At 42.4% G+C, this 19,182-nt stretch overlaps 2 protein-coding genes across 4 annotated transcripts in view; one reads left to right on the top strand and one right to left on the bottom strand.

The window, feature by feature from the left end:
* The window catches only part of LOC147245089 (ras-related protein Rab-26-like), a 59,103-nt gene that overhangs the window by 19,868 nt on the left and 20,053 nt on the right, over positions 1-19,182 (bottom strand). Inside the window, exons 3-4 of the mRNA XM_086186219.1 lie at positions 7,636-7,677; positions 6,050-6,116 (exon numbers count right to left, since the gene is read on the bottom strand). Of these exons, the coding sequence (XP_086042345.1) occupies positions 6,050-6,116; positions 7,636-7,677 (109 nt within the window). The remainder of the gene's footprint in view (positions 1-6,049; positions 6,117-7,635; positions 7,678-19,182) is intronic.
* Positions 12,039-18,834, top strand: LOC147245090 (uncharacterized). Of its 3 annotated transcripts, none has more exons than XM_086186218.1 (2): positions 12,039-12,053; positions 13,701-18,834. In XM_086186218.1, exon 2 carries the CDS (start codon positions 14,366-14,368, stop codon positions 15,530-15,532), a length of 1,167 nt encoding a protein of 388 aa, XP_086042344.1. In that variant the 5' UTR covers positions 12,039-12,053; positions 13,701-14,365; the 3' UTR covers positions 15,533-18,834. The 3 variants fall into 3 exon arrangements, with proteins under 3 accessions (XP_086042344.1, XP_086042343.1, XP_086042342.1); XM_086186217.1 differs by lacking the exon at positions 12,039-12,053 and adding an exon at positions 12,943-13,051; XM_086186216.1 differs by lacking the exon at positions 12,039-12,053 and adding an exon at positions 13,236-13,397.

The raw sequence follows: 19,182 nt of genomic DNA, 5'->3' as shown, positions 1-19,182 counted from the left end.
TCTATCTTGGGAGCAGTTGGCCCAGCAGGTGTTGGTGAGGCAGCGAGGGGCCAGGCTGCTGAGAGAGGACGTCTACCCCTGGAGTCCAGAGTTTGATGCAGAATGGCAGCAGTGTAATGATGGACCTGCCCTGGAGGCGTTTCCCAGCACTTTGGCTCGCAGCTATCATTCGACAGTTGAAATCAGGACACAGAGAATTCCAGACCCCCACCATTGATGCCATGAGAGTGTGTGTCGGCGGATTTACACATTTCTGCTCGCTGTATTGAATATTCTTTCCAAAAGTTCCTCTCTACTCATATTCATTCTCTCTTCTAAGGTCATCCTCAGTTGTTATTTGTAACAAGACGAGCGAAGCAAATCGGTTTGTGTAAAATATTTGGTGCTTTCTTTCAAGAACCAGACTAAATCAAGAGCTCTCATTATACGTGCGATTTACCGGCATGTTGAAAAGTGAAATTGAAGTTTGGATAAAAAGATGAAGAATAGTCGTTATGCTGTCTCTGTCCCGCTCTGCCAGCTGATGAGATGAAGAACAGAATCCGGGCAACAGAGAAAGAGAGTAATTGGCGAGACATTTTAAAGGAGAAAAGGAACATAATGATGATGAGGAGAGATTAAAAAAAAAACGTGGAAGCACTGCAGTTGGAACTGGAGAAAATGCATCTTTTCTTCATATTTGCGTCACTCACTCACTCCAATTTCTATTTGCAAAACAATCATTTCATTTCCATTTCTTTTGTCATCATTTTCCCTCATGCATTCTGCTTTGAAAGAATCTTAATGTTTTCATGTTCAATTTCAGCTTTTCCAACAAAGGGAATAAAGATGAAAAAGAAGATAAATGAAAGAAAGAGCGCTGACTAAAGTGTTCAGCTTTATTAAGCAAAACAAAGTTTGCTCATATTCATAAATAAAAGTGAAATGAAGCCTTTCATAGATACTATAGTTGAAGAAAAGTTACCATAATAAATGTTTTTAATGCTTGGTTACACATCTGCTGCTCTATTCCATACATTAAAGCATGAAAAAAAAAATCATTCTCCTTTTTTCTGTCTCTCAAAAGCGTTATTTGCTGTTGTTCATACTCGTAGTGCTGGGTGTGGTAACAGTGGGTCTGATTTACTTTCTGGTGTCAGCAAAAGCAGATGGAAAATGGATTTCTATGAATAAAACATTTGAAATGGTTGCATATAGTTTGCATAGCTTATTTGACTGAATTGATGCTCTTTTTTTAAAGAAGCTTAGCCTGTGAACTGGATCACTTCATAGATCAGTTTTCGTTATATTCTAGTTCATTAGCAAAAGCATCTTTCAAATTACTGCCTTCCACTGAGACCGTTGGAAACAAACGAGTGGAGGACCAAGTGAAAGGATTTAACCAAACAAAGGAAGCGAATCTCCGTCAGACGAAGAAAAATCATGACAAGTCAGAGCTGTGCTGGATCATATCGATCATAACGCCTGCTCATGGTACCAAATTCTCCATTTTTATTTCTTATTCGATTTGAGCCTTGATTTTACCAGGCAGGACATTAAGAACAGTGTCCTACTTACAATGATGGTTGGGCATCACTATGGCTGCATATATTACTTTGAATTATTCAAACATTATTTGCTCTTTTAGGACAAGAAAGTGGGTCTGTTAGCAGGATATAACTCCAAAAGCCCATATTTGGCTGATCATTTATAGTCCGTCTATGTTGTTGGAGCTGGATGGTACTGTGGGTTTGTAATATTGTTGTTTTTCTTTAATTCTTTTCCTTCTTCGGTTTTTAGTGAATATGGAGGCCCAAACTAGTTTTTATGTATTTTTAATGGTGACCCGTGAACTGTAATGGGGTGGTGGGTGGGGGGAAGGGTGGTTGCAAGTTTACATTTGTTATGATTGAAAATGCGGCCAAAAAGATGAGTGGGTATTGGTTCTATTTTCAACATTTACATAGTCATGTGACATACCTCGGTAATTTCAGAAAGTTCCAAATCAATATAACCCACTTCTATGCCACCATGTTTAACTTCTTGTAATAAAATCCTATTAAACTTAACAAAAGACATGAAATTACTTGTGGAAAGTAGAAATAATACAACTTGTCATTGCTGTTAGTCAAATATTTATGTCAAGATCTCGCGAAATAATATGATTTGGTCTTAAAAGCCCCTTTCCCAGTGCAAAGTGATTGATTGGCCAACTAAGTTTAATGAGACTTTTCCTGATTAGAAATTAGGGAATGTACTCGCAAGACTTTGGCATGAATAAACCATAGTAATGTGTTTTATCTCAACACATCAAATATCGTCATCGCGTTTTGTGTCTTTACATCGCACTTTTCTTTTTAACTATGTCGTTTTTTTTTTTTATCACAGTAAACAAATGGGCTCAACCAGTAAAGCGCAATTTTGCAGGTGAGAAAGTATCTGAAGGCTGTCTCCTCTTGTCTCCCACACAGCAGATATGTACTTCATATCCACCGACATCTAAAATAATCCTCTCTCAGCGCGTCCTCTTTCAAAGCCTCTCTGAGCTCAGACTCCCGCCGCCCTCCCACACTCATCCTCTCTCTGGATGCACCAGCACTTTAGCTCCGGACTCTCTGCCTGCAGCTTTGCTCCAGTCGCTATGGAGGTGACTATTACCTCCAGTCCTCCTAATGCCATTCGCCTTTATGCATCTATGTGCGTTTCCATAGTGTGTGTGTATAAGTGGGTTATTGGTTACCAAAGTGCTTCTGGCAGATTATTTCCAGTGACGGTGATACATAATACACAGGTAAATAACCCAGCGAGGTTTTTTTCTTTTGTGCGTGAAAATATTACACGTTCTTATAATGTTTTTGTTGAGAAGTTTTTGTTTTATTTTGTTCCCAGAATGTACTTGAAAAAGGCAAGATTATTATTTTTAAAAATATTTTAAAAACATTCGACAAAACGGATTTGCAGAAGAATGACACAAAGTGCCTTCCATCTTAAAATGTACGTTGAAAAAAACAGACCCCCAAAAAAAAAAAACATCAAAAAAATTACAGGGGCATCATTTGAAATTATTAACATCCTCAAAATGTTATCTAAATGTTAGATTGAAACATTATTTAGTATTGGAACTCTCACTTCAGGTAAAGTCAGCCAAAGTTGTGGAAACGTTCCTTGAAAGTTGCATCGTCTTTTAGGGCTCAAAGTATCTAAATATGATTTATTCTTTTCGCTGGTGTCAACTTGCCATCAACCTGTTTGGAGTCAATAAACTGGGTTATGCAATTTGTGTTTTTGTCAGATGATGGCAGGAAAGGCAACATTATGCATGGCGGTCACAAACAGTAGGAGAAGAAGAGTTCTAACAATCTACCAGCGAAAAATGGGGAGATTTTGAGGATTTACTTTTGGGTGGATGAGCTGTACTCCTTTGGCTCCACCTAACATCGTCAGTGTTGGACGCTGTCAGGTGACCAGGATCTGGGAATATCCACGAAGACACTGGCGGCAAAACTGGCTGGTTAGTCGAGTGAATTAAAGATTTGCTACACCAGAGCTCTTTAGCAAAGATGAAAAGGCAAAAAAAACCCGTATTAAGACAGCACTTTTTTTTTTTAACTTTGATGTTTCAGTCCACCTTTTCTAATGTGACACATCAAAATACAGCTACCGTCTACACACCCAGTCAGTTTATTACCTCATGCTCTGCAGCTTGTTCTTCCTGTTCACTTGTTAGAAATTGTTTTTCTTCTTTACTGGATTTTGTTTTTTGTTTTTTTAACTTGAATTCTTTTGGACTCTGCTTGGATTACATTTTTGGATTTACAATTTTTGGACTCCGTTTCAGGTTTTGGTTTTGATTTTCTCGTTTTAATTAAATTCTTGAGTTGTGCCTTCTTGCTCCCGAGTCTGTATTTGGAAGCAGTTTTCCTGTTTGTCCACACAAACATATCAGGGTGTGGGTGAAGGCTTGGCAGCACATATTAGGAGATAAACCTTTGCTTTTAAAATTTTATGAATAACGCCTTTAATATTCCTACGGACAGCTGGTCTGTAATTTAATTCAGCAGAAAAAGTAGTATATCATTGATGAAGAAACACAGATAAATAATCCCTTGAAGATCAATGGCTTGTTTTTATCTTTTGCCACACACACAGAAAGTTAAAAATTGATATGCAATTCAAGGTGTAAGGTTGGCTAGTATTTCACAGAGATACTTTGATGTTGGGAGATACAGTGCAGCTTGGAGTAGGCAACAGTCACCGGGGCTTATCCTAAAACCTGTGGTGACTTCTTGTGTAACAGCAGCTGGAGTAAAAGAAAGAACAAAAAGTCGACTCTGCAGAAAAGAACTATTTTCAGAGTTTTTTTTTTTTCCTTTTTGGAATCACGGGGAAACTGTCAAGTGTATACGGAGAATAAAAAAAAACGCGAGCAGGCAGATCAGTGCTTTTGTTTGAACATAATTCTAAAAAAAAATAAAAATCACTGTAGCGAACCTTTCTGTGCAATATTTCAGAGACATCAAAAGCTTTCAGCGAGCTGAAGCAGGAGTTTGTTCAGGCAGCAGTTTGTCAGCAAATGTGTACGCCTGCTATCTACATGCGTGCTAGGATGATGACTGAAGCACTTGTGCCGTTAAGACTCCAATTCTTCACTTAAATGGGCCTTTTTGACAAACTTTTTCCACAGTAAAACCAGAGGCTATTTCTAATCATTTACAGCACTGAGAACAGAGCAGAAGCCTTTTCAAATGTCACTCCTCTGAGGATTTTGTATGTGCAGTGATGAAACACTCCGCTCTGTGATGCAGCGGCTTGAATGTATCCTGCGATATGCTTCATGGAAGAAATGGAAAAGTAATTGAAAATCCTGACAGTTAGATGTCTAAGACCATGCTCTAAAAGATGAAATGTGTTTTTCAGGGGAAGTTAAATTCCCAGGTTTATGGCCCTTGAAACTGACATGCTTTAAGTGTGGCAAGAAGGAACTAAAATGCAACAGCTGGTCCGCCTGAAAGATCAGTCCACCTTAAGTGAGCATGGGTGGAAGTCGTTGCCTGATTCAGGGCTAACATCACTTGAAGCATGTGGGACTTATACGAGGTCTGGAGGAGTTCAATGAATTGTTTATTAAGTGATAAATATGGGTTATATGGGTTAGGGTTAGGATCCTCTAGATCCTTTTCAGACTGCAGTGACAGTATTGACATCAGTGTACATCTGAGGTCAACGTTACCTCCAACTTCACGCAACTACAGATAAATGGAACACGCTACGAAAAAACACACTCCATCTCTTATATCACTTGGATTATTCAGACACAATCTGCAGCGGGTTGTAGTTGAGTCACAAACCTGCTGACCCGTCCGCTCTCCCTCGCCTCGTTTCTACCAAGAATACCCAATTACCCAGCTTTTTCATACCTTGTGTGCTTGCCTTTTGCGCTGTTGTGTTGTACTGTATATTTTTGGCTCTCCTCCACGTCTCTTCTGTATGTAGCGTTTTGTGATGACCGTTTTTCATTCATATGTTCTTGCTGACGACTCCTGGCCGGGGTCGTCATCGTAAATCGGTTCTCGATTGATTTTACTTCAGTAAGTAAAAGAAAACCCACACTCTTGATAAATGCTGCCGCGCTATAGCAGAAAGCCTGCTGTCTCCATTCACACAAGGACCTGTTGCTGCTCCCTCCGATCTCGACTCGTCACTGACGACAAAACATATATTTGGGTTTGATTTTTAGCTCATCAAGGGCTCATCTTTGTCATGAAAACTAAACATTTTTCATGATAATTTCTGTCTGGGGGCGGGGGGGGGGGGGGGGGGAGAGACTTATCCCAACCTTGCATGCATCAGGTGGCTTCAAGACATAATTAACACTGCACGGTAATGATGCCTTAAATTGGAAGAATTGGAACATGAGCTGCATATCCTGAAGGGTACAACAGCAAATTCAGACAGATTTTACTAAATCCTGTAAATCCTGTATTATACAACAACCATAAAAGATTATACGTGTGTGTGTGTGTGTGTGTGTGTGTGTGTGCGCGCGCGCGCGCGTGTGTGTGTGTCTCACCGTGGGCGTCTCGGTAATAAGCATGAGTGACACTGCGGAACCGCTCCTGTCCAGCTGTGTCCCAGATCTGTAGAGAATGTGAGAGGAAGGTAATTAGTAAATGAAGAGAGGTGTCTGTCTTTTTTTAATTCAATTTTCTGTTTTCTCAGTCTGCCTGATGGAGCTCATTGTGAGGACCTCCATTCAATTTACCTCAGTGATACCGGATTAGTCTTGAATATGGAAAGTAAATACACAGTGCAGTGCATTCAAACACTCCAGTCTTATAAATTCAGCACTCAGCAAGCCTCTTCTGCACCAACTGATGACTTTGATTTTTTTGACCACTTGGGGGCAGTACCATAAGCAAAAAGCAATAAAGATAAATATAAGCATCTGTTTATTACCTCCACATCAGGAGTAATGAATTTTTGTCTAATAAACACCTTGCTGACATAATGTGAAATCAGGTTTCTGTCGACTTGATGAATGCAAGTTTGAAGGTAAATTCTGCAGCATTTTCCTAAAAAAAAAAACCACAATATAGATGTAAAGAAAATTAATCCGCTTCAACCATCATTGACTGGCCTTCTGCCTGTGTTTGAATGTTTTTGGTTTGTCTGGACGTTTCTGGACGAGGTGTGGGTGCGTCTAGAATGAGAGCGGATCTTGGTTTGGCTTTCTTCTGCGTTTGGAGCACCGAAGAAGATGCTGGTGCGATGAAAGAGGGATGTAGACTTGGCCTGCTTTCTACTCCACCGGTCGGTGACAAACACTTGCAGTTTGCCTAAGCCAGCTGGTGCTCCGCTTGTCCTAAGTGGTGTTTAGCTTGCCATTTACTTTAAGATTTAGATTACTTTAGTTTGCTTATACTTTCCCCAAAGCTTTTTAAATGTGTAATCTCAGTCTGTAGTCAATACCCTTCACCCCTTTGTCAAACCATGAGGGAAGAAGCTTGAGTAAGTCCTTTTTTTTCCCCCCATCAGGAAGCACTTTTTCTCGTTGCAGTTTGGCTCCAAAGGCAATAACATTTCCTTTTCTCTTAAGCGATGGCCTGTTGTTGAGCTTGACTGCACCCTTCACTTGTTTGTAGTCATCATGTGGCATTCCACTTGCATGCTTAAACTCTTCTCCTCTCTCTGTCAGCTTTCCTCCCCCCCCACCCCAAGATCAAAATGGCAGAAATGAAGCATACAAGGGGAGTAATAATCCTAACAACATAATTATACTCGCTGCACATAATGTGTTGCTCTGTTTGACAGATATATTGAACGCTGCTGTTCTTAGGTTGGGTGCCAGCTCTCACTAACAGGGAAAGAAGTGTGAGGTGGGGAAGAAAACTAGAAGTCTATAATGGGAAATATTCACAGAGATGAATGGAACCTAATTATCTTTGAGTGTCTTGCGTGTTGAGATCATTGATTGTTGTTAAAAAAAATAAAGCTGTCAACAGAACTTTGCTCCGTCTTGTGCAACGGGAAACCTTAATCGCCCAGTAGCTGGAACAAAAGGTTTGTTTTTGCTCGCTTTGAAGGGATGTTGATGGGATCTGACGAGCGACACCCTTCGATTTTTCAATAACTGTCTAGATGATTTAAATTTCTTACCTGAAGCTTCACCTTGACTCCATCAATGTCCAGGACTTTATTCTGGAAATGAAAGCAAAAAATCATGAGTGATGGAACCTAAATTTGGGTATTTTCTCAACCAGCAGTAACTCAAAGGCACAGGATGTGTTTGTGGTCAAACACCTGGCTTCACAGCCTCTTCCTCCTCTTTCGCCATAAATATTACATGTCCTGATCTCACTTTGGCCCCTTTTGATGAAGCTTTGCCTCTCTTCTCTTGAGGATTAACCCCCACTGCTCTCCTCACCTCCCTCCATCTCTCCATCTTAGCAAGACAAGACTCTGATCTCTGCTTCTATTTGCTCTGACACACCAGGTGAAGCTCACTCATGTGGATGTGCAGTTTCGTCACAAAGGTCAGAGGTCGAGTCTGTCCGTATAAATGATGAGGATTTTGTTAAATGTGTACAAGTTAGCTAGCTCTTACAGGGTGAAGCCAAACATGCAATTAGTCTCTATTTTAGTGCCAGCTTAAATAAAGTATCAATTACAGCTGAAGTCTATTTTCAGTCCTGACCCAGGCCAGGGAGTGACGGATGAGTCAGCTTTGAGGTGTATCTGCCTTGTGCCCTTTGCTCTTCACTCCGCTCATTATTTGTGCAGGAGCAACTCACCTGATTGATCTACAGTTCAGGATCAATGTAGGAACTCTATTTTCATCATCAATTAATCTGAAGTTTCTTTTTTCAAATAAAGCGTCAAAACATCTACATTTTTTAAAATTTCCCTGAGCCCAACGTTCTGCTGTTATGTTCCTTGTTTTACCAAACCTTGAGTTAAAACTCAGAAATACTTATTTGGCTCTCATGTACGGTACACGAGGAACCACAAATCCTCGCAATTCAGAAGCCGAAGCAGAGACCCCCTGATGTATTTGCTTGAAAAATGACAAATATATTAATTAGAAAAATCCTTTTCTTTCAGTATATATGGGAAATAAATTTGGATATATTTGAATTCATAATGTTCTTGACAAAAACAAATGAAGTTCCCACTAAAAATGTGTCAGTGGTATCCCAGTTATAAATGAAAGGCAGCACCAAGGAGACTTGATTGTTTGAGCGCAAGGTCAAATGTGTATTCACTAAATTACCATCAAAAATAAAATTAAAACTCTATATTGATCAAGATCATCAAAATAAAGATGTGTCCAGCAGCAGATGTGTCCCTTTATGATCCATCAAACATACACATCAACACACACTTTTCCTTTATCTGTATAAGTTAAATGACTGTTGTAAAAAAAAAGAAAAAAAAGTTGCAGTCAGGTTGTTCTTTAGCAACCCACATGTGTTCCTCCTGGCACACCAAGGTGGATTACATCATCTGGCGCCAGGGAAACAACCACATCCTCCCCTCTGAAATGTTCCTGCAAGCTGCTGATCTTATAATTCTCTGATCCCCAAGGAGAAGCAGAAGATATTCCTCCCTGACGTGATGCTGCTAATCTGCCTGCAGAGCAGTGAAGAAAAGACACTGTTTGTGTGAGTGTGTGTGTGTGTGTGTGTGTGTGTGTGTGTGTGTGTGTGTGTGTGTGTAGCTCCTGAGTCACAATAGAGGAATCGCATACATATTCACGAGCAAGTCAAGCTGCAAACTTGCAAGTGTGGTCTGATCAGACGTCTCCAAAGACTTTCCCTCAGTTGTTGTCACTGGAAACAACCCACAAACGCACTTTGAGATTTTATAAATATATATTGACCCAGAAAAAGAGGCTTATTAAGAGTGGTAAATTGGGAAGTAAAGTTATTGTCAACAGTTTCCACTTGTCAAATATTTGTCAAGTTTTGCGAGGTGACACAGTGCTGCCTTGATTCACAATTTACAGAGGCGGGCTTGAGAAGCTCGCACCTCTTCCAGGAAATACCCTCCAGGCATAACATATCTCCATCTAAACTGCTCAAACTACAAGCCAGACACTGAATAACAGCTGTTTAATGTCCATCTTTCTCCCCCAAAGGTACATGAGTGAGAAGGTACAGTCGGTACAGAATGACTCCCCTTCACAGGGATCATAAATTACAAATGAATGAGGAGCTTTCAGAGGGGCCTGCAAAGTGTGAGCCTATGAAACATTAATGGTCGCGGCGTGAGGTAAACAGCAGGAGCGTGATGGCCACAAAAAGGTTGTGGTTGAGACAAATTTGTTGCTCAAGACAGTGATGAGTAAAAGGTTAGAGAGTGCTGTTCTTTGCTTTTCAGTCTGGAGACTTGCAGGTGGCCTCAGCACATCAGAAATCAAAGAAGCAAGGCTATACACAGAGGCAGAGCTCAGCTGTCAAAATTTTAAAGTCATGCTGACACAGATGCACGCACAGTCTACACACACACACACACACACACACACACACACACACACACACACACACACACACACACACACACACACACACACACACACACACACCGCTCCCATTACTTTGCCTGCCAGGGAGCCACACATGGGTAGTTTTAGCTTCTTTTTAAAGAAATTTGGCAGTGGTTACGATCAAAGATCACCCACTTCGCACCAATTAAAGACCCATCTATTTTCCTTCTGTTCTTGATGTTTTAACACAATCTCCTTCTCGAATCACGGCTCACAGAAATATTTAGCTATTTCCTGCAAGAGAGAAGCTTTTAAACTTGTTTGTCACTCGCACTGTTACCTCAGCCGATTTCACTTCACAATAAGCCTATTAGTGTAGCTCAACATCAAGTAGAAACAATTTGTTGCAAGGTAATCTGAGATGCCATCAAGCACAGACAAATTTAAAAACAACTTTATCTATAGCTTGCATTCAAAATATTTTATTTTTTTGGTATAAAGAAACTGCCTCGACTTCATATGATGCTGAGACTCAGGGCCCCGTTTTTGGATGGTTTGGGCAGGAACGTGTTTTGAAATAAAAGCTCAGTAGTGTAGCCTTAGCCTCAGAGCCACAATGATGGGGTTAACCTATCAAAAATAATGGAATCGTCCTTTAATGAAGCACAATTCTCAGTGCCATCATTCAAACGGTAAAATTACAGACATTTTTAACACATCATCAAAAATGCTTTTGCTCAGACGACACCATATTACATAGTAAGATGCACAGGATATTCTCCTGACAGAGGTGGCTTAATGAATCACATTACTCAAGACAGACAGACAGACAGATACACCTACACACACACACACATACACACACACACACACACACACACACACACACACACACACACACACAATGCAACCCACAGACACGATGAAATTCATCAACTAAACTTGCTGACCCTGCGCGAACAGCGGGGGAAGTCATAGCTCCAGAGGTAACGGATGATGATCATTCCATGTGCTGCCGATTTGTTGAAAAGCTAAAGCATGGTCTAATTAAATGACCGAATGAATGTGAACAATATTAACGGGAAAGTTTTGCGTCAGCTGACTGATAAAGGGAAGCTTCTTAAAAACACTACTTACTTGGAGGAATCTTCGGTGCATCCACTTTCTTGCTTGAATGAGTACAATTCTGACTAATTGAAAGAGCAGTGGGCTTCAGGGTCCTCTCATTAACATTCAAATCTGCAGCAGCAGAAGAAGAACTGGTCCTAAATTGGGCCCAGTTCCTCCATTCTCTCAATGAATCAATGAACGCCTTGGGACTGCAGACGAAAAGGAGTTATTTTAGCTAACTCTGGCACATTTACATGGCGTTTGTTCTCAGACAACTATCTTCATTAATATGCATGGTCCCTGTCAAATAGACCAATAAAAATAAAACAAACAGACTTCAAACTCTTCAGAGATTTGTGATGTTCCTGGATCTGGTTTATACTCTATATTCTCTCTTGATATCAGAATAAAGCTGCTTCCTTGATCTGATCTTTTATCTCCTACCTGTAGAACCAACACAGACCTTTAACTCTAACCCAGCAGTATTTTCAGTGGTACATATGTATGAGCACGCGCACACACACACACACACACGCACACACACACACACACACACACACACACACACACACACACACACACACACACACACACACACACACGCACACATCCAGTCAGCCTTTTGTGATGCTGTATCACAGATCCATTATTGAGCGGGATGCTGGGAGGGGTGCTTTGACCTCTGTGAAGCTCGTCCCCTGTATCTTTTCACACACTGGCATGATATAAATCAGTATACTGGCAATACAACAGTACAGCCTGTGGTGTGTTTGTTGTGTGAATGAATGTGTGTGTGTGTGTGTGTGTGTGTGAGAGAGAGAGAGAGAGAGAGAGAGAGAGAGAGAGAGAGCTGGTGGTGGAAATAAATCTGTGGCTGAATCACAGGAAAGAGCAGGCTGTAGGAGCTGCAGGCCCGAACTCTAACATGTCTTCTCTGCCCCTTACATTTTCATCAAACTATTACAGTTTTCCTCTGCAGGTATGCAAACAATGCAAATGCTCCTCACACTGTGAAAAACAGACGCACACACGAAGCATGCGAAGGAGACCATCACATATGTAGCAGAATTCAAAGTCTCTACTCTGCCATTTCATTTTCTGAGAGGCAAACAAAGTTTTGGTCCTGTGACATCATAGACATCCACAGGAATATTCAGAAAAGCATTTTTTTTCTTTAGTGCTGAAACACATTTTTGGAATCGTGCACCACTTTCTTTAAGCAGTGGGGGAGAAAAACAAAACGTGCAAATCTCCAATTAAAGTGTAGCACTTCATTTAGAACGATATCCCAATTAATGGGATAGGAAAGGACAGGATAGGGTTGCTCTTACAGGGATCAGAAGCTGCCTATGATTTGGCTTCTTCCAGAAGCTTCCTTCTTCAACTGTTATTAACATTTCCATGTTTCCCACATTTTGTATTGTAAACTGTTTTCTTGTCTGTAGCAACATCTACTGCACGTCTGTCCGTCCTGGGTGAGGGATCCCACCTCTGTTGCTCACCCTGAGGTTTCTCAGATTTTTCCCTGTTAAAAGGGTTTTCTATGGAGTTTTTCCTCAGTCGATGTGAGGGTCTAAGGGCAGAGGATGTTATTATGATGCCATGTGAAGCCCTTTGAGACAAACTGTTTGTGAAAACGGGCTCTACAAATAAAATTGCCTTGCCTTGCCTTCGATGGACGTTTTCTTGTGCGCTGATACTTCCCACAAGCTTAACAGATAAACAGTTATAAAAACTGTTAGCTACGGATGTTTCTGCTGCTGCTAAATGAACATGTGTAACAGAGTTAAAAATACACCTTATTAATTTTTATTTCCTAGTTGTGTTGTGAATTTTATCTTATTGAGTTTCCTTACCATTATTTTATTGTTTCCTGTGCACATCGCCTCTTCTGTACCTTATGAGATCCCGTAGCTATCCTGAGTTTCGGCAGACCCTCCCCTCTTTTCCTTACTTTGTTGTTTAGCACTGCTGAGGGTAAGCGCGTGGGAAAATGCTATTGTGCAATTTTACTGTTTTCGGGGGAAATTAAACCATTTATGTTGCAGCCCTTACCATTAATAGTTCTTACATTACTTTTCTTTTTTGTGTTATTTTGACCGTTAATTTAAGCGTTATGGCTGTTTTGAATAAAAAAATTGTCTTGGCGCGAACTGTTTAACGGCAAGCTGCCTTGTGTCGCGTGACCAACGTATATTGACAGCCATTTCCTTGTGGAAATGCTGTGTTTTGTGCATTCAGGCTAGGAGCAGATGTGGAGAAGAGGCCAGAAGACATTTACTGTATTAGAAATGTGACTTCTGTAGGCATGTGGTTTCTTTTTGTACGTAATTTTCGTTGCCTCTGTAGTCACCCACTCCTCAGGCACCTTTTTATTTTGGCCACAAGGTGGCATAGTTTTCTGTTTTTGGTACACTTTTTTTATGGTTTAATGTTCGCTTTAGAGAACGATGTATTTTGTTATGATAATTGAGTTAAATAAGGTAAACGAAAAAAATGTGTTTTCCTGCAAGTTTTAAAAACTCCAATTGAGAGCACTTTGTTGTTTTGCACTGCTGAGGGCTAGGAGCACGTGTGGAGAAGAGGCCAGAAGACATTTAATGTATTAAAATTGTGTCTTCTGCAGGAGTAAATAAATCCTGGATGACTACTCCATGAGTCATTCTTCCATACACCTGACCATATCTGTTACACTGGTGCCGTGACCCCTTGGATCTTCAGATCAGCTTGATGCTCATCGCCGTGGATGCTGTGCTGCCGTCCTGATCTACATCTCAAGATTGTTTAGTGGCCAGGTTAATAGGAGACTAATAATGGGGGAATAATGCTTTAAATTTTGTGTCATCAGTGGGTTGACAATTTTTGGTTACTGTAGTGTGTGAGTGTGTATATATATATTTTCTCTTCTTCTAATTGACCAATTTTTCTGCTCCATCTTGTTTCTGTACAAGACACAACGCAAGTACGTCTGTTAATTGGAAGCAACTGCTAAGATAACTTATGGATAGATTTGTTAGCCCTATGTTGCCAAAAGGAAGGGGTGTTTTGCTCAGTGATATTGCTGACAGTAGGGGTGTGGGGCATTCAAAGTGCACATTTGATGATTGTGCGGTACAGGGTTAGGTCAGAACCCAAGTTGTACTCCAGTTAGTGGGTTCATGAGGGACGGTCGCCACACTTGCACACCTGATAGTGACGATGCCATTCACCACCTCACGGACATGGTAGGGCAGTTGGGCGCTCAAATTGGTGAATCCATTGTTGCACAGCTAATGTCAGCTGGTGTTGAACATGACTAGTGACAACCAGACTACTGTCACCAGGAACACACACTGTGATGTCACAAAGCATGTCCCCCCACATGTGACTGTCCACAGTAAGTCTAATAAAGAACTCCAAGCATTCAGGGGTGACACCACTGGCAAATACTCAGTCCAGGACTGGATTGACATGACTAAGACTCATCTCAGAAAGCAGGAGATTTCTGTGCATGAACAAGCAGATGAAATTATGTGCCATCTAATGGGCAAGGCCAGAGATGTCTTGAAGAGTGCCTTACATGCTGATGCAGCACATGATGTTAAGCAGAAACCTGAACTGATATACAATGTCCTTCTCCACTATTTCAGTCATGCTCCCTCCTGTCTCCCTCTCGCAGACTCCTATGCTACTCTGCCCAAACAGAGAAACCCAGTCAACTACTGGATAAGACTGAGCAAGGCAGCAGATGCAGCTCTTGAGGGCTTGCACAGACAAGGAAAGCAGATGGAGAACATGAATGATGAAGTGGCTCTCATGTTCGTCAAACACTGCCCCAACCAAGAGCTGTCCTGCATCCGTAAGTGTAAGCCAATTCATGAGTGGACTTCACGTGATGTTCAGCAGAGGATTGATGATGATCAGAGAGAGTTGAGGGCCAGTGGGAGGACCACTGGTGTTGCATGGCTTAAAAGCCACATCACCACTCTCACCTCTGAACAACCCAGTCCAGCATCAGCAAACCTGGCAGTGTCTGAACAGTGTCATACTCCATGTCCCTTGCCTTCCCCTCTCCAAGCCCAGCACCATGTGTGTCATCCCCCTTGCCCCCCTCCATCAGCTGCCCCAGTTCAAGGTGATTCCCACCATGCTCAAAGTCATTCCCCTTTACCAGCTGTGGCACCAAATCTCCAGCGGTCAGAGGAAAGACTTCTCACTTGTATGGTTGACATGTTTCAAGAGATGATGGAGAAAATGCAGCAGCGCAACACTCCTCCAGCTCGAGGTGGGACATTCCAGCGTGCCAGTCGTGAAAGACGTCCCAGAGAGGCATTTTGTAAAGTTTGTAATGATTCAAGCCACACCACCATTTCACATTGCATGTCCGGGAGGCTGTGTTTTGCCTGCCTGGCCCCTGGCTACACCAGACTGAATTGCCCCATCTATAACTCCTCCCAATCCCAGTCTGAGGGAAACTAACTGACTTGTATTTGGAGGGAGGCAGTACAGGTCTCACCACAAACTCCCAAACTGATGACATGGCTGGTGCTGAAAGAGTTTATACATCTGTGAGAGACTCATGTAAAGACTTTATAGTTGTTTACCAGAATATTCACAGAGTTGGCAGCAGTGACAGCCTTTTCTACACATCTCTGGCCATGGGTGGAGCAGTGAAGATGGGCAGCATGTTGTCAGTGGTTCAATGACCTGCAGTATCAGTGAAAGAGCTGAGATGAAAATGAGAGAGACTGGAGTGATAACTGACCAAAAACGGATAGATGTGAACGTAATCCTTGTTGGATGTGGTGGACTTCGTGTTAAGCCGAAGTGTGCTTTTAACCTGGAGATGGAGCTGTATGGCTGTAAGATGTTGGTTCCCGCACCAGTTGTCCCAGGACAGCATGATTACTTGATACTAGGGACCAATGTCATGAAACATATCTTGCATCAGTCTAAGCTATGTGAGTCCTACTGGGATACAGTATTGGGCCACTGCCCAGCTGCAGACACAGAAATTGAACATTTTCTGTCTATGCTGTCTGGTCTGAGCCCTTGGAAAGGTGAGGATGTCCCTGACAAGGTTGGTACAGTCAGATGTAACTTAGTTACCTGTCTTGAGCCTGGCCATGAATATCTCATCTGGGGAAACTATCCAAAAACACTGCCTTTTCCCCAGGCAGCACCGTCATGACCGAACCCACTTAGTCCCGCTCAGCTCCCAGGGGTGTTTTGGTCTCCAAGATTGTCACTCCACTGTGGGGAGACAGATGGGTCCCAATAAAGCTCATCAATGCATCTGACGAGCCTGTGCTGTTAAGGCGCAATGCAAAGCTGGCTGATCTTTACTCTTGTGTAGCACTTGAGGACATGAATGTTGCTGAGCACTCAGAGGTTCCCCTGGTTAGCTGCACCCAATCAGCTGTGCCACCTACTGCTGATGTAAACTCTGCCACAGATGAGCTCAGATCAGTCTGGCTCATCAGATCAGTCGGGCTCAGTACTGTGGACATCAAGTCGTGAAGTGTCAGCAGACTATAAGAGGAGGATGGCCGACCTCATTTTGCAGTGTGAGGATGTCTTCTCACGCCATCATCTTGACTGTGGTGAGGCGAAGGGTTTTGTACACCTCATACACCTGTCAGAAAACAGACCATTCACACTTCCGAACAGGAGAGTGCCCCCTAGCCAGTATCAAAAGCTGCGTCAGGTACTGAGTGAGATGGAGGAAAAGGGAAATCATAAGATCAACCAGTGAATATGCATCACCATTGGTGCATGTGTGGAAAAAAAAATGGAGAGCTCCACATCTGTATGGACTGAAGCTGGTTGAACAAAAGAACTCTGAAGGATGCTCATCCCCTTCCTCACCAGGCAGATTGTTTGGCCGCGCTGGGAGGCAACTGCCTCTTCAGTACAATGGATTTGACTTCAGGATTTTACAACATGCCACTTCATGAGGATGACAGGAAGTACACTGCCTTTACCACTCCCATGGGCTTGTATGAGTATAACCATATATCGCAGTGTTTATGCAATAGCCCTGGTAGCTTTATGCGCGTGATGACCAGCATTTTTGGAGACCAAAACTATCTGAGTCTGCTGTGCTATGTGGATGATCTGTTGGTGTTTGCACCTGATGAGGAGGCTGCCTTACAACGCCTGGAGATGGTGTTTGGCGGGCTGCGTGGCCATAACCTGAAGTTAGCCCCCAAAAAGTGCTTCTTCCTCAGGAGGTCAGTGAAGTTTCTTGGTCACATAATAGATGAGAACAGTGTTTCAACAGACCCAAGTAAAGTTGAGAGCATCACAAATATGACAAGCGCCGTCCTCATGGAGTCTGATGGTGTGACCCCATCCCAGAAACGGATAAGATCCTTTTTAGGTAGGATAAATTACTATCAGCACTTCGTGCCCAGATATTCTGCCATTGCCAAGCCGCTCTTTAACCTGTTGAAGGGCAGGAAAAGAACAGGCAAGCGACACAAAAACACACTGTCAAGCAGGAAGGTGTGTGTGTCTGACTGGACGCCAGAGCAGGAACAGGCTTTCTAAAACCTGAAGGCTTCACTGGTCCGTGGCGTCGTCTTGGCTCATCCTGATTTCACCCGACCCTTTCTACTGTTGACTGATGCCTTCATGGATGGCATAGGTGCTGTGCTCTCTCAAATCCAAGAAGGTGACACTAGAGCCAGGCCCATTGCTTTCACCAGCAAGTCATTATCTCAGTCCCAGAAGAAGTCATCGGTTTGAATTTTTGGCCTTGAAATGGTCAGTCTGTGACAAATTCAGCCACTGGCTGAAAGGCCAGAAATCCACAGTCTGGACGGACAGTAACTCGTTGCCTCACATCCTGACAAAGCCAAAGCTAGACTGTTGTGAGCAACACTGGGTAGCCAAATTGGCGAGTTATGACTTTGATATCAAGTACGTTCCGGGTCAGCAGAACGTTGTAGCTGATGCTCTGAGCCGTGTGCCATTTGTCAAGGAGAGCGTTGGTCATAGACTGCTTGCAGAACCTCATACAAGTCTTCTTGCTGAGGTCATACATATGTCGAGTGCTTGTGTCCAAAATTCCTTCCGATCATCCAGTGGTCGCAAGGAGCCCTCTCCAGTGAGGAACACTGCCCCGTCCACATGCAGGCCACTTTACATGCACACGCAGTCTGTTGCAATGGAGGATGTGTCTGCTGTACTTCAGTCACACACCGAGTGGGATGCTGGTCCGAGTGCTTGTGCTGTTGAAGTGTTGCACCATGTACCTCAGTTGATTCCACCTGGACAAGACACCTTACTGTACCTGCCTACACCAAAATGGAGCTCCATGATAAGCAGCTTGAGGATAGAACACTCTCTCGTGTGCTGTTCTATGTTGAGAGACATCGGAGACCTTCTAGAAGAAAAAGATTTATGAGCCTATCTCTGTCACAAGATACCTGAGGCGCTGGGACAAGCTCACTGTGAGCAATGGTGTGCTGTACAGGATTTCAAGGAACCCGAAAACCAACATGTTGTCCCTGACTCGCTTAAGAGTGAGGTTCTGCGAGGTGTTCATGAAGGAGCTGGACATCAAGCTTATTTTGTCATGACTGTTTTGTTAAAAATTGTCTTGGCGCGAACTGTTTAACGGCAAGCTGCCTTGTGTCGCGTGACCAACGTATATTGACAGCCATTTCCTTGTGGAAATGCTGTGTTTTATGCATTCAGGCTAGGAGCAGATGTGGAGAAGAGGCCAGAAGACATTTAATGTATTGAAACTGTGTCTTCTGCTGGAGTAAATAAATCCTGGATAACCACTCCATGAGTCATTCTTCCATACACCTGACCATATCTGTTACACATGCTCATCACAGGAGTGACGCTAATGTTAGCTTGCTGCTACCGTTTTTCATTTCCATGCTTGTAGCTTTTCTGCATCAGTGTCTAATGATGATTAGCTCTCAGTATTGCCAGGCCTTAGCATTTACACTTAGATATCAAAGAGACAGTCGCCATAAATATATAATTAGGTTTGTAAATGGTGGTAAAAATTGAGTTTGCTAACCGGCAGACCGACATGGCACTATGTGATCTGAGTATTTTCTCTTTTTCAAACACAGTTAACAGGAATATTCACGTACACTTTTATCATA

This window comes from Aulostomus chinensis, chromosome 18, assembly GCF_037954235.1.
Source record: "Aulostomus chinensis isolate RoL2024-O1b breed Wild chromosome 18, RoL_Achi_v1.0, whole genome shotgun sequence".
Classification (NCBI taxonomy): Eukaryota; Metazoa; Chordata; class Actinopteri; order Syngnathiformes; family Aulostomidae; genus Aulostomus; species Aulostomus chinensis.
Note: the sequence above shows the minus strand (reverse complement) of the source record. Positions and strands in the feature narration are given on the sequence as shown.